The 23,870-nt window shown below is 45.3% G+C and overlaps 1 protein-coding gene and 1 long non-coding RNA gene across 2 annotated transcripts; both read left to right on the forward strand.

The window, feature by feature from the left end:
* The first annotated feature begins 1,363 nt into the window (after window positions 1-1,363).
* LOC117048823 lies at window positions 1,364-14,649 on the forward strand. The gene is made up of 3 exons (XR_004426885.1): window positions 1,364-1,417; window positions 4,800-4,873; window positions 14,265-14,649. It is a non-coding gene; the product is annotated as an uncharacterized LOC117048823 (long non-coding RNA).
* A 704-nt stretch (window positions 14,650-15,353) lies between these two features.
* On the forward strand, window positions 15,354-22,894 carry LOC117048822 (alpha-1,6-mannosyl-glycoprotein 4-beta-N-acetylglucosaminyltransferase-like). Its single transcript, XM_033153146.1, has 3 exons — window positions 15,354-15,551; window positions 16,983-17,130; window positions 21,632-22,894. The coding sequence occupies exons 1-3, from the start codon at window positions 15,450-15,452 to the stop codon at window positions 22,774-22,776; spliced, it is 1,395 nt and encodes a 464-aa protein (XP_033009037.1). The 5' UTR covers window positions 15,354-15,449; the 3' UTR covers window positions 22,777-22,894.
* Window positions 22,895-23,870: the final 976 nt, after the last annotated feature.

Raw genomic sequence — 23,870 nt, forward strand, 5'->3', positions numbered from 1 at the left:
ATATCTTAGGTTTGAAACAGCTGTTTTGCTCTTGCACAAAACAGCTGTATCAAAAATAACAGCAGGAGTGCCGTGAGGGACCACCCACCAGACTGCAGATGTATCACAGATTATTTTTGCTTAACAGTTTTTCTGTAGTAAATGGAAATCTGCATTAAGATCACCGTTGCCAGTCAGTTTAAACAACACTTACCTAGATGGACCAGTGACTAGGCATAAAGCTTACTCTGATGGGCCACTGGTTGTTAACAAGTATACAAAAACCCAAAAGGGCTCTCTCTCTCTTTTCATTTGGTACGACCTAGGGTTGGCATATATCCAGAATTTCCTTGACATAGCTGAAATACTGGAGTCGGAAGCAGTGCCCAGGTGGAAATTGCTAAAAATGTCCGAGAAAACCTGGACGTATGGCAACTCATGTTGACAGTGTCATTTTTTGTGATTTCCCTTAAAAATAGCTCAAAAACTTCTCTCTCCTTTTTTGTGATTTTACACTTTTGTGCCCAGATTTTCACTTTTTGAAATATGGCAACCCTAGCACTACCTGTTTTGTTTTGTTTTGTTTTGTTTTGTTTTGTTTGTTTGTTTCTTAAATTTATACACCACGTTTTCCTGCAAGGAGCCCAAGGCGGCATATATGGTTCTCCCCTCCCCATTAATCCTCACAACAACCCTGTGAGGTAGGTTAGGCTGAGAGGCAGTGACTGGCCCAAGGTCACCCAGTGAGCTTCATGGCATATAGCAATATAGTTGGGAAGGAACTTAATTTAGAAGAGAGAGTTTTTCAAAACAACCCATTGCAGGGGGGGAAACTATAGGCAACAACCACTAGTTTAACCATCTAGCAAATGCACCAAGTTATCTTGCATTCCCTAACACAGCTTACTCCTGAAGGTCAGGCCTGTAAATGGAGGAATCTAAAATGTGCCCCCTGGTCATGACTTTCTCTGGATTGGTGGACAATGTGATGCCTTGGATTCTCTAGTCTTCTTCCTCTCCACCTTGTGCTCATTCATTTTATTCTCCTGACTGCACTCCTAGACAGGCTGGGGGGCCTGAATAATGGACAGGGATAAGGTCAGCTGTAACCTGATTCAAGGGTGCTGCATTCCTACAGAGTCTCCTTCCAGCTTTCATCTTATCTGCTCTTATCCCTTACTTTTGTGGGATCAGGTTAGTCTATTGTCTTTGTGAGTTCCAGTGAAGGAGCAGACTGAGTGCTTGGGGCTGCAACATGATGCTGCCTATAAATGGTCACTCACTCAAACTGCTCCTGTGACATACCAAAACAAGAGAATTCCTGGAGGCTGCTGAACTGCATTTCTTAACATTTCCAGCAGCAACACCCAATAGCCCAGCAGAAAAAAATTGAAGTTCAGGAGCTCATCTTGGCAGCCTTCATAGCTGCGCTTCAAAGGTAAGTCGCAAAATGCAAGCATGATCCACTCATGCATGCATGCATATAAATCACAAATAAACAATTTTTTATTATTATTAATTTATAATTTATTTCCCACCCATCTGGCTGGGTTTCCCCACCCACTCTAGGTGGCTCCCAACAGAATATTAAAACACAATAAAGCATCGAACATTAAAAACTTCCCTAAGAAGAAGAGGAGTTTGGATTTGATATCCTGCTTTATCACTACCCGAAGGAGTCTCAAAGCAGCTAACATTCTCCTTTCCCTTCTTCCCCCACAACAAACACTCTATGAGGTGAATGAGGCTGAGAGACTTCAGAGAAGTGTGACTAGCCCAATGTCACCCAGCAGCTGCATATGGAGGAGCGGAGAAGCGAACCTGGTTCACCAGTTTACGAGTTTGCCACTCCTAACCACTACACCACACAGCCCTAAATAGGGATGCCTTCTAAAAGTCAGATACAGTAGTTGTTTATTTCCTTGACATGTGATAGGGGCGTTCCACAGGGCGGGCACCACTACCAAGAAGGCCCTCTGCCTAGTTCCCTCCCAGCAAGGGAACCGCCAGAAGGCCCTCGGTGCTGGACCTCAGTGTCCACACTGAAAGATGAGGGTGGAGATGCTCCTTCAGATATACTGGGCCAAGGCTGTGTAGGGCTTTAAAGGTCAGCACCAACACTTTGAATTGTGCTCAGAAATGTACCGGGAGCCAATGTAGGTGTTTAGAGACTTGAGACAGCCATGCTGGAATCCATCACTACATGGTGTTAGAATCAGTTGGTTAGAGTGTGGTGGTGATCATGCCAAGGTTGCAGACTCGATCCCCATAAGGGACAGTTGCCTTGCATTTCATGGGGTTGGACTAGGGTTCCTTCCAACTCTATGATTCTAAGAAGTGGGTCTGCACCATCACCAAGGCTGAATAATTTTTACTAGCAGTGTCCAGCAGGGAGGGGTGCAGTGCAAGTGCATGGACTGGAGCACTGGATGCATTCCACCAGTCTATCTGATCACCATCCCCTCCAACTTGCCCCTCCTGGTAAGCGGCAGAGGCTCTGCTGCAGGGAGACCAGGTGCATGGCAGGGCTCCTCCGGACCAGCCGCTACTTGTATCTGCAGAGGGCCTGCAGTTTTGGATATACCCTCCATGAAGCATGCATTCACATCCTCCCTGAGTTGAGTTTGGCAGTTTGGAGAAGAACTGGAGAAGTTGGGAGCAAATATTATCCATGCAAACAAGAACATTATAATATTGCAGTTCTGCTGCATTGCACTGGTGACAAAGCATTTGAGCAGTGCCAGCCCCACCCATGAGGCGGGGTGAAGCCGTTGCCTCAGGACAGCAGGCTCCAGATAACTGGGAGAGGTGGCAGATCCATCTCCTGCGCATATCAGCCACCTCCTCCTCTGCACACGCACCCCTATCTGCATACCCACCACTACTTCCTCCCTTGAGTATTCATTGCAGTTGGCAGGTGGCGGTGGCAGCTGGTGCACAGCAGAGGAGGAGGAGGTGGTGGCGGCTGTGAAGGGGCACATTTTCCTCTAGCAGCAACAGCTTGTCCTGTATTCCAATCTTACAAGCATCACTGGCAAAATACTGCTCCAGAAGATGGCGCCATTGCTCCTACTATGAAAAACAGAATTTCCTCTCACTGAGGAAATTCCCTTTCCCTCACATGGCTTTCTATGTCTTTTACTTTACCGTATACAGTACAGTGGTACCTCGGGTTACAGACGCTTCAGGTTACAGACTCCGCTAACCCAGAAATAGTACCTCGGGTTAAGAACTTTGCTTCAGGATGAGAATAGAAATTGTGCGGCGGTGGTGCGGCAGCAGCGGGAGGCCCCATTAGCTAAAGTGGTGCCTCAGGTTAAGAACAGTTTCAGGTTAAGAACGGAGCTCCAGAACGAATTAAGTTCTTAACCCAAGATATGACTGTATTGATGGGCAAGCATGGAGGGGGAGGAGCCGCCTGGGTACTGTGGGACTCAAGGACCCCAAAATTGTTAGCCTGCTTCATCCCCTGTGCCATGTTCCTGCAGTCAGAGGGCCAATCTAATTAAGGGCCAAAGGAAGAAGAGTCTCCAAAGGGCACTGCTGTTCCAAAACCTATTTATTTACATTTATTCTTCCTCACTTTTCCTCCAAGGAGCTAATATGGCATGCAAGGTGTTTTCAAATCCCTTTCCCCTCACAACAACCCTGTGAGGTAGGTTAGACTGAGATACAGTGACTGTCCCAAGGTTGTCCAATGAGCTTCATGGCTGAGTGGAGATTTGAATCTGTGTCTCCTGCACCTACAGCTCCACAAGGGACTGGATCTTCCCTAGGATTCACCCGCAGTTGTGCCAGGGTGATTTTGAGAAACAGCTGTCCCCACAAATGCAAGTTGTGGGATACTGTTTGTTACCCCTGGGATCTCTTAATGATATCACTTCACTTTTCAGAGAATGCAAGTAGCCATAAAGCAACGGGGTCTGTGTGGAGTCGGGTCTCTGCATTACTGCTTCTCTCCCACTCCCCTTGTTTAAAATACAGTGGTACCTCGGGTTAAGAACTTAATTTGTTCTGGAGGTCCGTTCTTAACCTGAAACTGTTCTTAACCTGAAGCACCACACCACTTTAGCTAATGGGACCTCCCGCTGCCGCTGTGCCGCCAGAGCACAATTTCTGTTTTTATCCTGAAGCAAAGTTCTTAACCTGAAGCAAAATAAAAAAATCCTTCCAGTAGCACCTTAGAGACCAACTACCGTAACTTTGTTCTTGGTATGAGCTTTCATGTGCATGCACACTTCTTCAGATACACTGAAACAGAAGTCACCAGACCCTTATATATAGTGAGAGAGTGAGGAGGGGTATTACTGAGAAGGGTGGTGGGAATGGGTGATTGGCTGATGGGTGTGGAAAACCTGCTGACGACTGTTAACGTCTGTTGTTAGACTGTTAACGACTGCAATTAGGTATATATATACAGTGCACATAAGAAGTGACTGTGCAGTGCAAGTGACTTTTCATACATTCACCAATCTATCTCTTTGTCTGTCTGGCTCCAGGCGAGTTTAGTCTATAATCTAAGGTGACATTTGCAAGCTTCTCTTTGCAACCAGCAGGAAGAAACCCCTGTTAAAAAGTCATTTAGAGACATATAGGCTTTCGGAAGCACTTGAGACTGGGACAATTGGGTTTTCAAGGCTGCCAACCTAGCCTGCTTAACTGTTTCTGAATACCTTTGGCCTTTCATTCTTGTCTGGCGATCATAGGACGTAAGCATTGTGGTGTTTTTCCAGGAGCTAATGCTGTAAACTGATCCTTGCAATTTGGCTTTACAGTGACTCTGTTCACACAAAAGTAAGTGCTTCCTCTCAATTGTCCAGGCAACTGGGTCATGTGAAGCAGACAAGGCAGTTTCATTAGGCAACAGCAGATGGCCAGCTGGAAATGTTTAAGGGTAAGCCAGCCTCCTTGATATGTATGAATTGCCTTTCTAATAATGTGTGTGTGTGTGTGTGTGTGTGTGTGTGTGTGTGTGTGTGTGTGTGGATTTTAATAGATTTATATATTGGTTTCTAAACCACACAAATGGGGGACTGTGGTCACATTTGATTTCCTGCATGTTTGTGAAGATTAAATACGCACTGTTTCAGAAAAGAAAGCAAAGATTCCCCTTCTTTCTATTGTTTCGTTGAGTATAGTTAGGGAGACTAGAAATACAAACAACTGTCATCTCAGTGAATTTGACTTTGAACACCCACCTAGTTTAAGGGAAGTTTATTTCAACAAAAGCTGCATGGCCGGAAAGATCTGCAGCGCTAACACACTAACACCGCAGTCATTGAACAGCGCCACCTGCTCCTGTACTGTAAAAGAAGGAAGTTCCACTTCTCAGGCCTGTAATATCACGAAAGGAAGGGGCAGAGGTCAGTCTAAAATAATTCATGTCCGGAAGTTTAATACAGTACTGTACACAGCAAGAGATCAGCCTTGCAGGCATTCTAGAACAAGCTGCTGACAAGCCCTTTCCAGGTAAGTTACAATTTCATTCAAGAGAAGCAACAATGACGCATGTGGCACATTAAAAGACCAACGAATCTACTATGGCAGGGACCTCCAACTCCCAAGAGGCTGCGATCTACTCACAGTGTTAAAAAACTGACAGTGATCTACTCATTGTCATTAGGTGGATCAAAGTTGTTGGTCTTTTTCTGGGAAGCCAAAGTTGTTCAGCTTTTTTTTTTTTTTTTTTTTGGAAGGAAATGAATGAAGGAAATGGAATATATGAATGAATGAAACTGAATGAGCATTGTGATATACACAGAAGTCTCCTTCTTTGGAGGTCTTTAAGCAGAGGCTTGACAGCCATCTGTCAGGAATGCTTTGATGGTGTTTCCTGCTTGGCAGGGGGTTGGACTGGATGGCCCTTGGGGTCTCTTCCAACTCTATGATTCTATGATTCTAGAACATAATCAAAAGTCTATTATATAAAACACAGTTTAGGGTCCTGAATCCACAGTCAAATGGACCAACTTTTTGGCTAGGAACCAAAAGTTGCTGGGCTTTTTTGGGAAAGGCAAAGTTGTTCAGCTTTTCTTAGGAAATGAGTGTGGTTGAACTTTTTTTAATGAAACAGTAGTTGCTGAGCTTTTTAATTTTATTTTTTTACTTTTTATTTGGCGGGGGAAGAGATCCCCGAGAGACCGGAGATCTACCAGGAACACCCCATGATCTACCAGTAGATCGTGATCTACCTGTTGGATGTGCCTGAACTATGGCATAAATTTTGTGAACTGCAGCCCAATTCCTCAGAGTCATGAAGTGTTATGCTAGGTTCCAGGAGACTAACACAGCTTCCCCCTGGAAACGATTCAACAAAAGGGGATGCAACACAGAAATAAGACTCAACATGCAACTACATCACTTTTGGGTTTTGTTTTGTTTTTTAAAACCAGTTAAGGTATTTGCCAGGTTACAAAGCAGCACCGGGTGTCACAAGAAGTCTGGTTCTTTGCAAAAAGCCACACACAAAAAAGAGAACAAAAAACCTTTAGACCCTGTCTCCGGATCTCTGGCTAGGAAATGCATTTTTTTATGTCAGTAGGGTTTTTTCTGCTAAGTGTAACCTCGGTCATTTAAAATATATATATTTCAAGGCATATTTCCTGTATTTTTATTGCTGGTGTGTGTGTGTGTGTGTGTGTGAGAGAGAGAGAGAGAGAGAGAGAGAGAGAGAGAGAGAGAGAGAGAGAGTAAAATATATAATTGTGTTGTGATTTTAAGTAGTTGTTAACTGCCCCAAGTGGTGTATGGACACCAGAAGGGTGATACAGAGCTCTTAAACAATATACAGGTATACAATAATTAAAAATGTGTGGCAGGCACTGCTGGTTTGCAAAAAGCTCGTTTATTCTGTGGCTCTGAATTATTAAGGATGCCTGATTCTGTCAGGAAGCTTTATTCTTTATTCATCCTGATACCTCCAAACTCCAGTGTGAAAGAGAAAAGTTTAAGCCCAACTGGGTAAATGTTGCTGGTGATGAGCATGCAGTGTGCGCATGGGGCTTAAGGAGGATTTTGCATGATGTGGTGTTGATTTGTCACTGTGCTGCACTTCCTTGATTGTCAAGCCATTTAAAAAACAAGCACATTTGATATCATTTGCTCTTATGCTGTCCCTCTTTCTGACTGTTGTTCTTGCCAATCTCTACATTATGTTCATGATTTTGTGATGAAAATCATCTCACTTCTTACCTCCACTGTGCTGCCTCCATCGAAACAAACTTCCCCACCCATGCTTTATACCTAATACAGTTTACTGAAGGTGCACTCAATGATATAACAGATAAGAGGGTGCAAATGCTTATTTGCAGAAAGCATTTTCCAGGTCTCTGATGCAAATTCACAGCAAACCGTGTGCAGTTTTTGCCATGGGTTATCAAACAATTCTGAGCCTTCTTTAAATTTTAACAAATGTTACACTACTCTATAGACTTGATCTGGTTGGATATATTCCACTACTGTAAATAACCTGCCTATTTGTAGGTTTTACAGCTACTTTTGGTGGATCTGAGGGCACAGCCCAATGAGTTTTGGTGAGCCAAGGAGAAGCACCCACGTCTCTAGCATATTTGGGCAGGGCCTGGAAGAACCCAGCACAAAAGGTGCATATTTACCATAAATGTACATCTTGTTTTAAAACACTGCTATAAAGCGGGGTGGCGAGGGGTACAGCTTTGTCCCTTCCTTTCCTGGCAAATGGCCTCAAGCTGGTTGACAGGAGCCCGGGGGTGGGGGGGAGAGCACAAAAAAACTTGCTGTGTCAGTTTTTTGTGATTGCTTGGCAACTAATTTCTGTTATCTTGCTCACCTTTTGGATTATGTGCGTAGGTCAAGCATGTCCAAAGTCCATTTTGGGGGCCTAATCCGGCCCGCCAGTCAATTTAATCCAGCCAGTATACGTCCTGGAGTAAAACCCTTTAAAAAGCTCAGCAAAATTCGCTTCATCAACAAATCTGGCCCTCTTTGGAAAAAGTTTGGGCACCCCTGACATAGGTAATTGGCTCTCTTCACCACGTGCTCCCCTTTTATGACTTGGCCTTGCTAGTTTTGCTGACGTGTCTCACAGGAAAGTCAATTTATGAATAGGCATAGTTGAGGAAACTTTGAACTGCAAGGTTACCACATGTAGAGCCAAGAGCCACCAAGCTGGAACGGGTTCCTGGGAGATTACTCAGACTTACCCCAATCCTGTAGCAATGCCAAAGAGACAGTGGCAGAAGCTCTGCAGGAAGAGAGAAAGAGTAGAATTTTAAAAACAGCCTCCTTGGATTTCCTCACCACCACCTAATGCTGTAGGTAATAAGCTTCATACTGTTGCACGCCTCTCCAGTCTCTGAGCAGTGCGAGATTTCAGGGGTTCCAGACTCAAGCTTTGTGTGGCTTTTAGGAGGCACAGCAGAAACTGGGATGTCTTTATGAAATATGGTTTATTTATACACATATATAACCTGAACCTATGAAGGAGGGGTTCACAGCATCAATAGCCCCAAAGGGTCTTGTTTTTCTCATAGCCACAGCCTTGGACTCCAGCAGAAATCAGCCGTGGCTTGCTCTCTGCCTTTCCAGCCTGCAGCTTTTTCTTCTAGGTCACATCACAGGAAAACTCTGTGCTCCAGCCCTGGCTTTGTCATTCTAATTATTTAAGAGCTAGAAGGGAGGCCCCACCCATTTGTAGTCTGGCACAGAACCCACCCTCCTTTGTTGTCTTAATGGCTCGTCATCCAGGCAATTACATCAACACAGGAAGCTAGCCTGTTTTAACACTTGCTGGGCCCAGGGGTTCAAGAGGGGTCTGGCATCCCCAAACTCATAACAATACATATATACTGACTGGCTTTAGCTAGAAACTGGGCATTTAGTGTCACTTATCCCGTGCTGTGGAATACTGTTCCAGCAAAGACTTTGCAAGAATCCTTCAGGTACTCCTTGAATGCCTTTTTATGCTGATGGGCCTCTAATCTTTCTTGATGAGCCAGTCATTTTTATAATTATTTTGTACTGCATCCCTAACTAATAGTGGTCAGGGATGATGGGAATTTTAGTCTTAAAACATCTGGAGGGCTGAATTTGCCTATGCCTGGTGCAATATGCTCAAACCTTCTTGCCCCAGTGAGCAACCTGACTGCAGCCTGCCATCGAGTCACCTTTTTTCAGGGGGGTGGGGGTAGTGACTCTCTGCCTCTTCATCCAAGCCCCTCCCATGGAAAAGGGTGCCTTGCTGGCAGCAGAGGGCAGAGCTGAACTGTTGCTCTCTCTGCCACAGCACTACGTGCAGGCCTGTGAATGTGATTTTGCACATCCGCATTGCAGCAGCAGGTACCCACAATCCTGCGGGTGAGCTGGTGCCCCTGGCTTGTTGTACCACAGTGTTTTGCACTTGTCCTTTCAAAACTGATTTATAAAGGAAACTGTTGCATAATGGACAATTGCAGCACCTTCCTATCCATTGTGAACAAGCAAAATCTATTTGCCCTAGGGTAGCCTTGTGCACTGCTTTACAGAGGACAATCCTCAGTACTGTAGGGCTGTCAGAGGACAGTTGTCTACTGGAAGGGCTGCCTAGTGGCTCCAATGCTAAACAAAGATAACAGCAGGAGTCTTGAAGCTGTTCATCAATGGGTAAAGGTAAAAGTTAAGAGACCCGTGACCATTAGATCCAGTCGCGGATGACTCTGCGGTTGTGGCGCTCATCTCACTTTACTGGCCGAGGGAGCTGGCATACAGCTTGACTAAGCCAGAGCAGCACATGGAAACACTGTTTACTTTCCCGCCAGAGTGGTACCTATTTATCTACTTGCACTTTGATGTGCTTTCAAACTGCTAGGTGGGCAGGAGCAGGGACCGAGCAAGGGGAGCTCACCCTGTTGTGGGGATTCGAACCGCCGACCTTCTGATCAGCAAGCCCTAGGCTCTGGTTTAACCCACAGCGCCACCCGTGTCCCATCTCATCAATGGTTAATGAACACCTAATGAGCAGACTGAGAAGCCATGGGCAAGTCACTTGCTCACAGACTTGCAAACCCACCACTTTTCATTTGTGATATATAGTGTGAATGCTCTATTCTTCTGAGGTCTGGACTGGACCTGGTACCATCTGCAAGCCTAGCTGTGCCGTGCCACTGAGCTGCAGCCTTTCCCCAAAGCATTGTAAAAGAAAAAAGACTAGTGAGCTATAGAACTAGTCCACGAGAACGGGTTTGATCTAGAAAACTTTGTTACCTCTGTCCCGAAACAAAACAAATTCTGGTGGAAAGTTGTGCAGCCCTTGTAGTTACAAAGAATGCTTGTCAGGTGGAATAGAAATCTTAACCCAGAACCAGAATCTGCTTTAGAGCAGATTCCAGGCATAAGCAAATTGAAAGAATAAATAGACCTTACTCATTATGCTACAGGGCCCTACTACCGCTCATGTCATTTCTGAATCCCTCGCTTTCACTCATTCATCTCAAGAATGGAAGTTGTGACTCACATTCTCAACCAGCCCATACGGTATTTGCTTTCCATGTTGCCGCTTCTTCTTTCCGGTGAGATAACAAGAACTGCATTTGTTCCCAAACATTTTGTAAAGGAATCTCTGCAGGCGGCTAGGGAGGGATCCTTCCCTGGAAATGCACCTCAGATAACAATGGAATCGCAGAGGGTATTTGAGAAAAGAGCTGCCTTTGGCGCTCAGGAGAGGTGTCAGATCAGAATGCAAGAGGCAGTAGGAGTGCTATGGCTTTGTGGGCCAGGGGCCCAGGGGCCTCAATCCAAAGAATGAGTAAGAGGGTCCTCAAAACAAGGTATACAGCAGACTGGCTCATCACACTTTGAAGAAAGTGATGTAATACAAATTACTATGGCGGGTGGGTGAAGACCGTTTAAGAAAAACAAAACACATTAGCATCTACAGAGTCTCCTCCTATTAGGTCCAGAGTCTACACACACCGTTGATTTAAAGCGCCCCCCAAAGAATCCTGGGAATTGTAGTTAAGGATGCTGGGAATTTTAGCTCTGTGAGTGGTGTACCATATTCCCCAGGATTCTTTGGGATGGGGCTTTAAACACACACCATATATCTAAAGCTCATTTACAGCAGACTCTGTCCCTGACTCCCATTAGCCTAGCCTGAACCCCCCAGCTTGCAGAAATCAGAGTGGCAGTTGCCCACATGGAAGAGAATTAGGCAACCCATTGAAGTAATTTTCTAGGAGGGGATCTTGGAGTGATTTGGAGTTTTAAAATGATTTATTCTTTGCACAATGTCAGTATTTCTATGCTAAATTTTACACACACATATATGCTGTTTTTTAAACAATACAAGCAGTATTAACTTTGGAAATGCAAGTGTGGGGAGAAGTAGATTCTTCTTGCTTTGTCTCTCGGTGGAGGATCTCCTTCCCCATATTTTTTGTGGTTTTGAGGGCAGGCAAGGAAAGTAGCAACAGCGGTCTCTTTGAATCTTTGCTTTCAGATGTGCTCCCCCACCTTCCAGGGTTGCTGCTTTTCAACCCTGCTGTGAGCAAAAGGGCTTCCTCCCAGCAACCGCAAAGCATGGCTGCCTCCACAGAGGAGGATGGTAGCAGGAGTCCTGGGGACAGCACAGGCAATCAGCCAGTGGGTGGCTCAGGCTGGGCTAATCACTCAGGAAGGAGCAGAGTCTGGAGGAAGCAGAAACAGATGTTTGATTGAACAAAAAAGGCAAGAGAGGGAGGTGGATGGATAAGAGAAAAAGTAAACAAGTGCTGGACAGGTGAACTGAGCCCTGTTCACCCACACACCTGCCGCTATATCAATATTAAAAGAAGTAGCCAGCTCACTTTGTGGTGGTTCCAGTCCTGCTTAGATTGCCGTTTCCAGAGGGAGGGGGATGCTCTTCAGCCCTGTGTGGAGCTTTCAATGTGGGATTCCTCGGGGTTTGATTTTATCCCTCATGCTGTTTAACATCAAAATTGAAACGACAGAATAAAAAATTCCTTCCAGTAGCACCTTAGAGACCAACTAAGTTTGTTCTTGGTATGAGCTCACAGAGGATGAGATGGTTGGACAGTGTTCTCGAAGCGACTGGCATGAGTTTGGCCAAACTGCGGGAGGCAGTGGAGGATAGGGGTGCCTGGCGTGCTCTGGTCCATGGGGTCACGAAGAGTCGGACATGACTGAACGACTGAACAACAACAAAGGTCAAAACCAGCACTTTGAATTGGACCTGGAAACTAATCGGTAGCCAGTGCAGTTGGACCAGGATCGGTGTAATATGCTCAGACCATCTTGCTCCAGTGAACAACCTGGCCGCTGAATTCTGCACTAGCTGAAGTTTCCGAACCATCTTCAGAAGCAGCCATACGTATAACGCATTGCAATAATCTGACCTTGAGGTTTCCAGATAAGACTGAGGAACTGCTAGTGGGTGGTTCCCTAGACCGCATGGCTGGGAGGTTGCCTGCTCTTGATGGGGTTACACTCCCTCTGAAGGAGTAGCATGGGGGTCCTTCTGGATCCATTGCTGTCACTTGAGGTTTCAAGTAGCTTTGCTCGCATGGAGTGCCTTCCATTAGCTTCAGATAGTGGCCCAGCTATTCCCCTATCTGGATAGGGATAGCCTGTTGTCTACACTCTTGTAACCTCTGTGTTAGATTATTGCTATGTGTTTTACTTGGGACTACCTCTGAAGATGGTTCAGAACATGGGCATAGCCAGGATTTGTGGGGAGGGAGCAGAACCAAGCTATCTGCAACTCTATTGGTCAGTTAGTACAGTATTTTTTTATTGATTTGCATGGGGGGGCAGCTTCTCTCCCCCCCCCACGCCTACGGTTCAAAAACTTCACCTGGTGCAGAATACAGTGGCCAGCTTGCTCACTAGGGCAAGACAATCCTGGTCTGACTGCACTGGCTGCTAATTAGATTCTGGGCCCAATTCAAAGTGCTGGTTTTGACCTATGAAGCTTTAAATGGCTCAGGACTGCAATATCTCAAGGATTGCCTCTCCCCGTATGATTTTTTCTTTATCCACTTTCTTCATGTCATGCATAATTTTACAATATTACATCCTGCCATCTGTTTCCTCACCTTTTATATAAAGGTCCCAAATGCTGCAACCTTTTCTTCATTTTGGGATTTTTTTCTACTGGAAACTGGGGGCACAGGTGATCAGTGTCTTTTCATCTTTTCCCTGGAAGAATCTGTCTGTGATCCAAAAAATTGGCTTGACAGCTATCTGTGTACATTTAAAGCGTGTGCACACACTCCCTGGGTATCCTAGGAAATGTAGCTTACCCCTCACAAAGTCACAAGTCCCAGCATCCTTAACAAGCTACATGTCCCAGAATTACTTTATGGTGTGTACACAGACCTAGTTTGTAACCCATGTTCCTCAATACCTGCTGAACAGGTATGGACAACACACCTAACAAAACTCCCAGAGATCTGATCACCCAGCTCAGATCTCACTACCTCATTGCCTTTGGAGTTTCGTTAGCTCTTTAAGTGACCTGCAAGCTGCATGTTGCAGAAGGGACCACCTCTCTATACCTGTTGCAATAACTCACTCACAAGGCAAACCATTCCTACCCTACGCTTATGTCTTCCAAATGTCAGTTTTGTCCGTGTTTATGGAGGATGGAATTTTATGCCCACTCACCTGGGAGTAAGGACACTTTCAGACAGTTGCTATTTTCTGTTGTGATTCAACTGCAAATTCACGTTGCACAATTGATGTTGATTTGGTGTTCTTGCACAACAAGCCTGATTTCCCCACCCACCCACCCAGAATCAGACTTTTTGCAAACAGGGAAGCAATGCACAGGAAAGTGTAGGATAGCACTTGCTTGCCACAACTTTCTCGTTTAATATCCCTGCAAATGAATCAGAATGAGTGCTCAATAAACCTGCCCTCTGGGATTGGCCAGAATCTCACACAATTCAGTGTGGCTTACTTCTGAGTAGGTATGCATAAGATCATGTTCTTCCAAATACACAAGTGCAGGCTGCAGATGTTTATCCTGCTCTGGGTTTCAGTGTCTGACAGTTGCTTCCTCCAATTCTTTCTGTATTTGCTTTTCTTTCTTCAATGTACAACAAAGGCCTTATTGACTGGCTCTGCCTTGGGCCAATGGGAAAGCTTCTGACCGCACGTCTGTTCACTGATTTGTCATGGATAGTCTCTGCTGAAACTGCTGGGAAGTGGTTAAGCAATAAAAGCTAAGTGGAAAGAGCATTAGCTGTGCTGACTCCGTAGTATAAATAATATATGGAGAGAGCTCTATAGGTGTATAATGTTTCTGAGACAAACATTTGCTTTCTCCGCAGGCATTTCCCCTCATATTATCTGCCCAAGGCTGGGGCAAAGAGCCACCTGATGTGGAGAAGAGAGCAACTGATGAGAGAATCTTGAAAATACCTGGGTCTTGCCAGCTGCCAGTGGAAAGGATGGTTGTGAAAGTCTGGTTGCATCACTCGACTCTTGGAAGAGCGTTCTGAATCCTGTGCTTTGCTGGAAAGCACTTGTCCCTCCGTTGACTAGGATGATGCCTTTCTCTATAGACAACCTATTTGGGAGACTTTGAAGACTGGGGTCCTTCGCAATACTTCACTTCTCCATGGAGAATGACTTTCAGGTTCCTTCTTTTGCTGCTGTCGCTTCCAGCCACCTGCTCAGCCACACCTATGAAAGGAACCCACTGGATGAGGAAATAAAGAGCCTGCTGGGACAGGACAAAGGTCTGTGAAAAGGTAGGCTTGGGCAATGCTAGTTTGCATCTCATTTTCGTGCTAAATGGAAACACTAAAGTCCGATTGCCGAATGCACTGAGCAGGAAGTGGTTGGGAAAGAGCAGCACTGATTTTGCTTTTGGGCTGGGAGATCATATTAAAGAAAGGAGAGCTTGCCTTGTGTGACTGTTGGCTGCACAGGGAATAGCATTGTGGGCAGATGTGCAGCCCAGTCCTGTGCTTTTTTTACTTTGAAGCAGAGTCATTGAATTCAGTGGGGCTTCCTTACAATCTTAAACCTCTCTAGCATCACTTTGAAAGGTGAGGTGCAGATATTAGGCCAATCAGAATTAATTGATGTTTTATGGCTGTTTTATTAGTATTTTGTTGACATTATCCTGATATTTTGTCCTCTGCCTTGTTACATATTTATAAAAGTGCAGATTATCAATTTGTAGGGGGGGGGGAGAAAATATTCTACCACATACTTTGTTTGTGGTCCAACCTATTTTGCTTTCGTTACCTTCTGTTTATTTTCTTCTCAGTGTCAGCCACATGCCAGTTCAGGTAGATATTTATAAAGAGTTGGGTAAAAAAAACTTATGTTGTTTCAGGGTTACTATATGTGAAATTGCTCTAATTAAAAGAAGAAGAACAGAGATCTAAGCCTTTCTACTCAGATCTTCATTACCGCCACCGCCCCCCGTAACAGCGCGAGGACCCAGGGCCTGTGGAGTTGCCAGCTTCTAGGAAGGAGCCTTCATATCCAGGGTTCCAGTTGCCATGCGGTTCTTCTTAAGACGTTCACTGGCAGCAGCTATTTCCCTGCTTGTGTTCCTGCTCCTCCTAAGTCTGTCTCCTTGGACCCAAGAGGATTCTGAGACGGTGAGCGTAGCATAAACCACACGTTCTGGGCAGAATAAAAGTAAACTGATACCCAACAGGCCTTGCTACTCCCATCCTATTGTTCTGCTGTTTGGTTAGAAGCCAGGGATTCTCTCGAGACATTTCTGCAAAATATCTTCAGGAAATATAGGGACCTGACTCCCCACCCCCACCCCTGACTTTTTTTGCAGGGGGGGTGGGGATCCCGATTCTTACATTTAACTGGTGACACGTCCTTCATTGGGGAGAGGGGGTAAAAGGCAGCTGTGGACACTCTGATGACTGAGGCAGAAAAGCCAAAAGGTGCTTCATTGGGGATAAACAATTAATAATAACTGATGGGATTGAAAATGCTAAGCCTTTGTAATGGTACCCTGAAATCAGATGTAGGGACTTCCTCCTCTTTTCTTCAGGAACTGGTCTTGCACCCACTCTCTCACTCGATAGCGGCAACATGGATTGAAAGTGACAGGCATCAAATCACCATATATATATTGGATTCTGATTCCTCATTATAATCTTTCCAAGTGATTCCTACAATACATTGTGGTGAATCCCCACCCCCTAAGAAAAGTACTCTTGTTCAGGGCTACTCAGACCTCTTGGGACAAGTAGAAGGGACTCATACATCCACCTGCGTTATGTAGTTCTAGTCAGGTTGGGCTCAGGTTGCAGCGGATGGGCAGTGGGGGAGGGGGGAGGCTGCCTACTCTAAACTTCACATTGTATTGCTCAATAGCAGTGGGTTGGGTGTGACTAGCTGTAAAGAAAGGCAAAAGGTGTCATTTCCGCCTTTTCTCCCTCCTGAAACATGCCAACATATTGCAGGGAAGGCTTGTACCCCCAACAACCTCTCCTCCAGCATTCTTTCTCAACTGCAAGCAGCTCAAACAAACCATTCCCTCCGCTACCCATTTTCTTCCCTACCCCTCTGAAAATTAACACCCAACATTATTATGTGTGTCGACTTTCCTTGGTGATTTATGTCATTGCTAGACACACATAATCAGCTGTTCGTAACAGATAATGGAGAAACCCTGGGTTTTCATGTAGCTGTGGCTAGGAGGCAAGTATGCTTACATACACCCACACCCACACATCCAAGAAATCAGAAGTTTATGCTGGCTGCATACACACCATACATTTAAGGCAGTTCCCTCTCTGCAATTCTATGATTCTATAAACTTATCATTCTGCATACCTTGGGAGTCCCTTGAGTATGTAGAAACCATCCCCTTTCTGCTTCCAAACTGAAAGGCACTCAGCTACCCCCTATTTTGAGCAGTGATAGTGGTAACATTGAGAGTTGCCAAGAACCTACCTTGCTTGTTGTTTCCGTATCTAGAGATGTAGAGCCCATTGTGTTGGGCCACAGATGTGCGCTGGAACATATACTTTCTTCTAAGTGTTGTTGTCCTGCTTTTTTCACAGAGGGAAGTACGACAGTGGGCCCAGGATGTGGGGCTGCAGCGATTGCACACTGACTGGAACCAACGTAGTCTCCAAAAGCTAGGGAATGCCACCAACTTCCTGAACATCTCTTATCGCTATCTTGCTGGCATCCCCCCACCCCAGAAAAGTGAGTACGGCACACCTCCCAAAAGGCAGATCGAAATTAGAAGCAAAACGTCAGAGGTGCACAGCAGGCAATGGGTCCATTTTAGAAGTCCATGTTTGCATAGAAGAAATTTGCATTTCAGGCTGTTGTAAGAGAATGCGGACTGTGCACGCACAGATCTGTCACATCAGCACCATGCATTTTATGTATTATTGTACCACTTTAACAGTCATGGCTTTCACCCAAAGAATCCTGGGAACTGCAGGCCTTTGTAGTCAGTGCCCGTAACAGACTACACCTCCCAGTAGTCTTTGGAGGAAGCCATGACTGCTAAAGTGCTATGAGAGTGCTTTAAATTGACAGTGCGGATATGATCAGAGAGAACTGGGAATGTGGGGTGCCTTTGTGGGCTCACTGCTAGGATCTCATCTTTTGCTAAGCGCAGACTTCTGCAGTGGAACCATGTTTCTGCCTTTAATTCTAGGACAGGGGTCAACAAACTTTTCCAGCAGGGGACCAGTCCACTGTCCCTCAGACCTTGTGGGGGCCCAGAACTATATCTTTTTTTTGGGGGGGGGGAAATGAACAAATTCCCATGCCCCACAAATAACCCAGAGATGCATTTTAAATAAAAGTACACATTCTACTCATGTAAAAACATGCTGATTCCCAGACCGTCTGCAGGCCAGATTTAGAAGGCGATTCGGCCTTAGTTTGCCTTTGTTGCTGTTTAGTCATTTAGTCGTGTCAGACTCTTCGTGACCCCATGGACCAGAGCACGCCAGGCACTCCTGTCTTCCACTGCCTCCCGCAGTTTGGTCAGACTCATGTTGGTAGCTTTGAGAACACTGTCCAACCATCTCGTCCTCTGTCATCCCCTTCTCCTTGTGCCCTCCATCTTTCCCAACATCAGGGTCTTTTCCAGGGAGTCTTCTCTTCTCATGAGGTAGCCAAAGTATGGGAGCCTCAGCTTCAGGATCTGTCCTTCCAGTGAGCACTCAGGGCTGATTTCCTTCAGAATGGATAAATTTGATCTTTTTGCAGTCCATGGGACTCTCAAGAGTCTCCTTCAGCACCATAATTCAAAAGCATCAATTTTTTGGCGATCAGCCTTCTTTATGGTCCAGCTCTCACTTCCATACATCACTACTGGGAAAACCATAGCTTTAACTATACTGACCTTTGTCGGCAAGGTGATGTCTCTGCTTTTTAAGATGCTGTCTAGGTTTGTCACTGCTTTTCTCCCAAGAAGCAGGCGTCTTTTAATTTCGTGACTGCTGTCACTATCTGCAGTGATAATGGAACCCAAGAAAGTAAAATCTCTCACTGCCTCCATTTCTTCCCCTTCTGTTTGCCAGGAGGTGATGGGACCAGTGGTCATGATCTTAGTTTTTTTTTACGTTGAGCTTCAGACCATATTTTGCGCTCTCCTCTTTCACCCTCATTAAAAGGTTCTTTAATTCCTCCTCACTTTCTGCCCTCAAGGTTATAAACCTGAGACAGAAGAGAGCCCCTTGCGGCTGCTTCCTTCTTTACCAAGATGGGTAAAAGTTGGGTTTTCTGTCCATTTCTGGCCTTACACTGCCACCCAGTGGGGAAATAGAGCTGGAAACTTACAGTGTACAGGAATGCATTTGTTGTTGTTGTTGTTCAGTCATGTCCGACTCTTCGTGACCCCATGGACCACAGCACGCCAGGCACCCCTTTCCTCCACTACCTCCCGCAGTTTGGCCAAACTCTTGCTAGTCGCTTCGAGAACACTGTCCAACCATCTCATCCTCTGTCGTCCCCTTCTCCTTGTGCCCTCCATCTTTCCCAACATCAGGGTCTTTTCTAGGGAGTCTTCTCTTCTCATGAGGTGGCCAAAGTACTGGAGCCTCAACTTCAGGATCTGTCCTTCCAGTGAGCACTCAGGGCTGATTTCTTTAAGGATGGATAAGTTTGATCTTTTTGCAGTCCATGGGACTCTCAAGAGTCCCCTCCAGCACCATAATTCAAAAGCATCAATTCTTCCGCGATCAGTCTTCTTTATGGTCCAGCTCTCACTTACATACATCACTACTGGGAAAACCATAGCTTTAATTATACAGACCTTTGTCAGCAAGGTGATGTCTCTGCTTTTTAAGATGCTGTCTAGGTTTGTCATTGCTTTCCTCCCAAGAAGCAGGCGTCTTTTAATTTTGTGACTGCTGTCACCATCTGCAGTGATCATGGAGCCCAAGAAAGTAAAATCTCTCACAGGGATGCTTTGCTTTCCTCAACTATTGTGCTTGCTATCAGGGAAAGAAGGAAAAGGGCAACTGCCCTTTCTATCCATTTGCTCATTTTCTGTACCTCCAAGGCAACAGGTGAGGATGTGGTTGATGCATCTCATAAGAACAGAAGGCAAGCCTGCTGGATCAGGCCTGTTCCCATCTAGAACACGATCCCGTTCTCACAGTGGCTGACCTGTGGGAAACCTGTAAATTGAACATGGGTGTATCAGCACTCTGCCCACCTGCAATTCACAGCAACTGGTATTCAGAGGCATAGTGGCTCAGACAATGGAAAATCTTCCTTCCCATCCAAAAAATGTTTTTGCTCACTTGCCTTCCTTGTCCACTGTAACCAGGAGGCCACTGGGTTCCTGTAGTACCACAGATGTGGGGAAGGAAATGGAGGAAGGCAGTGGAAAGGGGTATGAGGCACTGCAGCTATATCCTCTCCCACTGCCTCAGTGTGGGAGGATCTCTGGCTTGCAATGTACCAAAAGTAGTCAGGTGTGCATGGGCACAAACAACACCTTCATGTCCTCTTTGTGTGCATGCACATTCAAGGCAACCTATGCCCTGCATAGATGCATGGTGGTCCCTCACCTCCCTTCTCAGCAAATGGAAATGATAATGGAACAAGCCTGGGCCATCCTCTCAGCCTTATGCTCACCTGTGCTTTGCTGTCACTTCATTTGGGGATGATTTTCCCTATGTTTTCTGATTTGATGCTGGGACAGGTACAGAAACATTTGTGCTGCTCTACCACAGGTAAAATTCACAGGATTATTTTTTTTAAGAGAGAGAAGGAGCATATATCACATTCTTTTCACTTTTGCTCAGATTGCACAGATCTTCCAGGCAACCTGGTTTCAAAACTTCTAGTTGCCATGTTTCCTAAAACGTTCAGATTTTTAAAATCCCATTGGCACTCAACAATGTTGTTGCGAACCCAAGCCACAGACCCTGAGCTGGAGGAAAACCTATGGGGGTTCGTGAGAAGCAGGAGTTCCAAGAAGAGTCTTTACCACCAGAGTGCAGAGTTCTGACGCTTTATTGAAGATAGGTATAGGCTTACAGCAGCCTGCCGGTTCCCCTTGTCCTGGCTCAAAGCCTTCTGTGGGACGGACTCTACAGCAAGGAGACAGCTTGCCTGCACCCAAGCAAAGATATATACAGTATTTATACAGTAGGGCAGTCTGTGTCAGCCACCTGACCAAGTTGCAGGTAGCAAATACCCAAAACATGATAGATAGTTCTTCTGGGCTCTGAGCCCAACATCCCAGTTCCCACAGATAAGGGTACCATCAAAGCAAACAAATTAGGATATCAAAGCAGGCATGTGTAAACATATATGAGCTAATAGCCATAGCAACTACCAATTAATTGTAGGCCTATCTTGAGTGCCAAGATGATGTAAGCACAGCTTCCAGAGCAGTTCACCTTTGGTACAACACAACCATCTTATGGGTCAAAAGTGTAGACTATCACTTTCTTGCTGCTAGTGAATAGGAATTGTGCAACAAACATGTCTATGTTAGCCAGGACCTATCTAAATTTGAAATTTAGGATTTCAGAACATTCTGAAATTAACAGAGGAATCTATCTCCAGGCGAGTCACATAAAAGCCAGTTGAAGATGTAGAGCACAAAGGTTTTGATCTAGGCTCCTTTCATACACAAATATGGTCATTTGTTGGCCTAATCCTGGCGCATGTTGAGAGGGCAGAGTTTGAAATCCAAACTCATAAAGCTAACAGGGTGGGATAAATTATCCCCACAGACATGCAACCCTTTAATGGTCGAATTTATTTTTAATATATTAAACTGACCTAGAATTCTTCATAATATTCCAAGTCTGTTTTGTCAATTTCAGCAAAAAATTATGGTCAGAAATGTCCTGAGATGACATTTTAGCAGAAATTGAGTAACTCTGCATCAAACAGTAACAACATTGTGCCTAGCCTTTTCTATTCTGCAACTCTAAACAAGTTTTGCTAAATGTTGGTCTGACATTAGCTAGAGATTTTTCCAGAATAAAATCCTGTATTCACAAACGCATGCTCTTGAAAGAAGCCTCCTTCAGTGAAAAAGCACTTTCATTTGTCTGTCTTGAAGTTACTGCCAGCCACTTTGATTTAGTGATGTTCTTGCAGATTTGTGTAGATGCAAGCAACTGCTTTTCCCATTGACTGGAAACAATATGCCTGTTATAATCTGCTGCCAGCCTGTCTTGCATTCATGAGGTGTCTCCCCTTTGGCTCCTGATTTCAGAGTTTCTGACTGTAGGGCTGTGTTCTGTCAAGCGGAAGCGAGAGAACTACCTTCTGGAAACCCTGCGGTCTATCTTTCAACAATCAACGCTGGAAGAGCTGAGAGAGATGGTGGTGGTGGTCCACTTAGCTGATCCAGACCAGGAGTGGAATTCTCAAGCACTGGAGAAAATTGCCAAGAGGTTTGCTCCGCAAGTTTTGCTGGGCCGCCTGTTGGTCATCCATGCTCCTTCTGAATACTACCCTCCCTTGGAAGGCCTGAAACGGAATTTCAACGATGCCGAAGACCGAGTGCGATTCAGATCGAAGCAGAATGTGGATTACGCCTACCTCGTGAACTTTGCAGCCAACCTCTCCACCTACTTTCTCATGATTGAGGATGACGTCCATTGTTCCAAGTCCTTCTCCACGGCCATCAGAAAGTCTGTGGCATCTCGCGAAGGCTCCCCCTGGGTCACCCTGGAGTTCTCCAAGCTTGGCTACATTGGCAAGCTTTACCACTCCAGCGACCTGCCCCGCCTCGCTCAGTTCCTTCTGCTCTTTTACCAAGAGATGCCCTGCGACTGGCTTTTCGTGCATTTCCGCCTTCTTCTTACCCAGAAGGACGCGATCCGTTTCAAGCCGTCCCTCTTTCAGCACATTGGCCACTACTCTTCCTTTCAGGGCACAGAAAACAAGCTGAAAGATGAAGACTTTGAAGAGAACCTCTCCACACACCCTGACAACCCCCCTGCAGATATGATTACAGATATTAAGACGTTTGAGAATTACCTTCCCAGCAAGGCTTACAGCAACATGGAGGACTACTTCTGGGGCAAGGACCCCTCTGCTGGGAATTCATTCACTGTTGTTTTTAAGCAAGCTACCCAAATCTTCCGCATCCAGATCCTCACAGGCTCCAAACAGCGCCCAGGAGACTATCTCCGGGCAGGGATTGTGGAGTTGGGCACCCAGAAGGGCCGGGATGGCTTGCGCTGTACTAGCTACACCCCAATTGGACACTTTGAGCATGGGAACTTTGACAAGCAAGGCCTGGAGGGCAGGACTGCCTCTGCCCCCGAGTGTGTGCGCATTACAGTGACTACGACTCAGAGTGAATGGCTGATCATAAGCAGCATAAGCATATGGACAAAGGCTGGTCCCTGAACTGGATGACAATTTTAGTTCAAGCGCTCTCATGACAATCTTGTGATACGAATGGTGGTAGACCGGTGGGGTTTTAATTTAGCCGGAGCCAATAATTAAACACCAAATCTGTAATCCAACAGAGGGCAGATTAGCCTCCAAGCACAAAGAAGAATTTGGAACACAGGATGGAACAGAGATTTTTTTTTTTGCCTTAGGAATTTAAGTGTTCAGGTGGCAGTCAACATGACTGACAGTACTAGAGCTAGAGAACTGGTGGACAGTGTCCTTCCTCCACTCTTTTGCCTCTCTAATGCACAGATGTGATTGCAAAATCATGGCTCACTTCCTTCCCAGGGAGAGTAGCTATGGGTGGCAGTAACCCAAGAAAGTCCTGTGAGGTGGTTTCTCTGTTTCATCCTCCAGTTATGTTAACATTTCTATTTGCAGCTACACACTTAAAAGGGGGTGGGGGTGTCAACTGGATCATGAATATGAAGATGGGCACAAGCTAGGCCAATCTGGTGACACAGAGAACTTAAGGAGAGAATATCACTTTGGGTGCAGTTGAAAATACTGCAGGTTGTCAGCATTATTGGTGAATGCATAGATTTGTAACTACCATAGCAGCTTATTATGACCAAGAATGTAAACTCTGATAATAATAATAATAATAATAATAATAATAATAATAATAATAATAATAATAAATTTATTACTTATACCCCACTGCAGCCATACTGGGTGGCTTCCAACAAAATATAAAAAACATAATGAAACATTAAGCATCAAAAACTTCCCAACACAGATGTTGCCTTCAGATGTCTTCTGAAAGTCATGTCATTGTTTATCTCTTTGACATCTGATGAGAGGGGCGTTCCACAGGGGCGTTCCACAGGGTGGATGAGAAGGCCCTCTGCCTGGTTCCCTATAACCTCACTTCTCTCAGTGAGTGGAAAAACGCTTATGCCCATATGGAGATGGCAGTATTGAGTCAGTAGCTCATGTGCTTCTAGCTTGCACTCTTTATAAAGATTTTAGGAGTGAGGTTACTACTATCCATACCAGGTCGCTCAACCATTGCTACTGTGTCCTTTCTTCTAGCAGATCAAGAT

This window comes from Lacerta agilis, chromosome 6 (assembly GCF_009819535.1).
Source record: "Lacerta agilis isolate rLacAgi1 chromosome 6, rLacAgi1.pri, whole genome shotgun sequence".
NCBI lineage: Eukaryota > Metazoa > Chordata > Lepidosauria > Squamata > Lacertidae > Lacerta > Lacerta agilis.

Excerpts from the sequence above, each read along its gene's own strand:
- LOC117048822 (XM_033153146.1), top strand. The coding sequence starts at position 15,450 with ATGCGGTTCTTCTTAAGACGTTCACTGGCAGCAGCTATTTCCCTGCTT. Across the intron at positions 15,552-16,982 it reads CCCAAGAGGATTCTGAGACG|AGGGAAGTACGACAGTGGGC; the intron begins GTGAGCGTAGCA and ends CTTTTTTCACAG. Across the intron at positions 17,131-21,631 it reads CATCCCCCCACCCCAGAAAA|AGTTTCTGACTGTAGGGCTG; the intron begins GTGAGTACGGCA and ends TCCTGATTTCAG.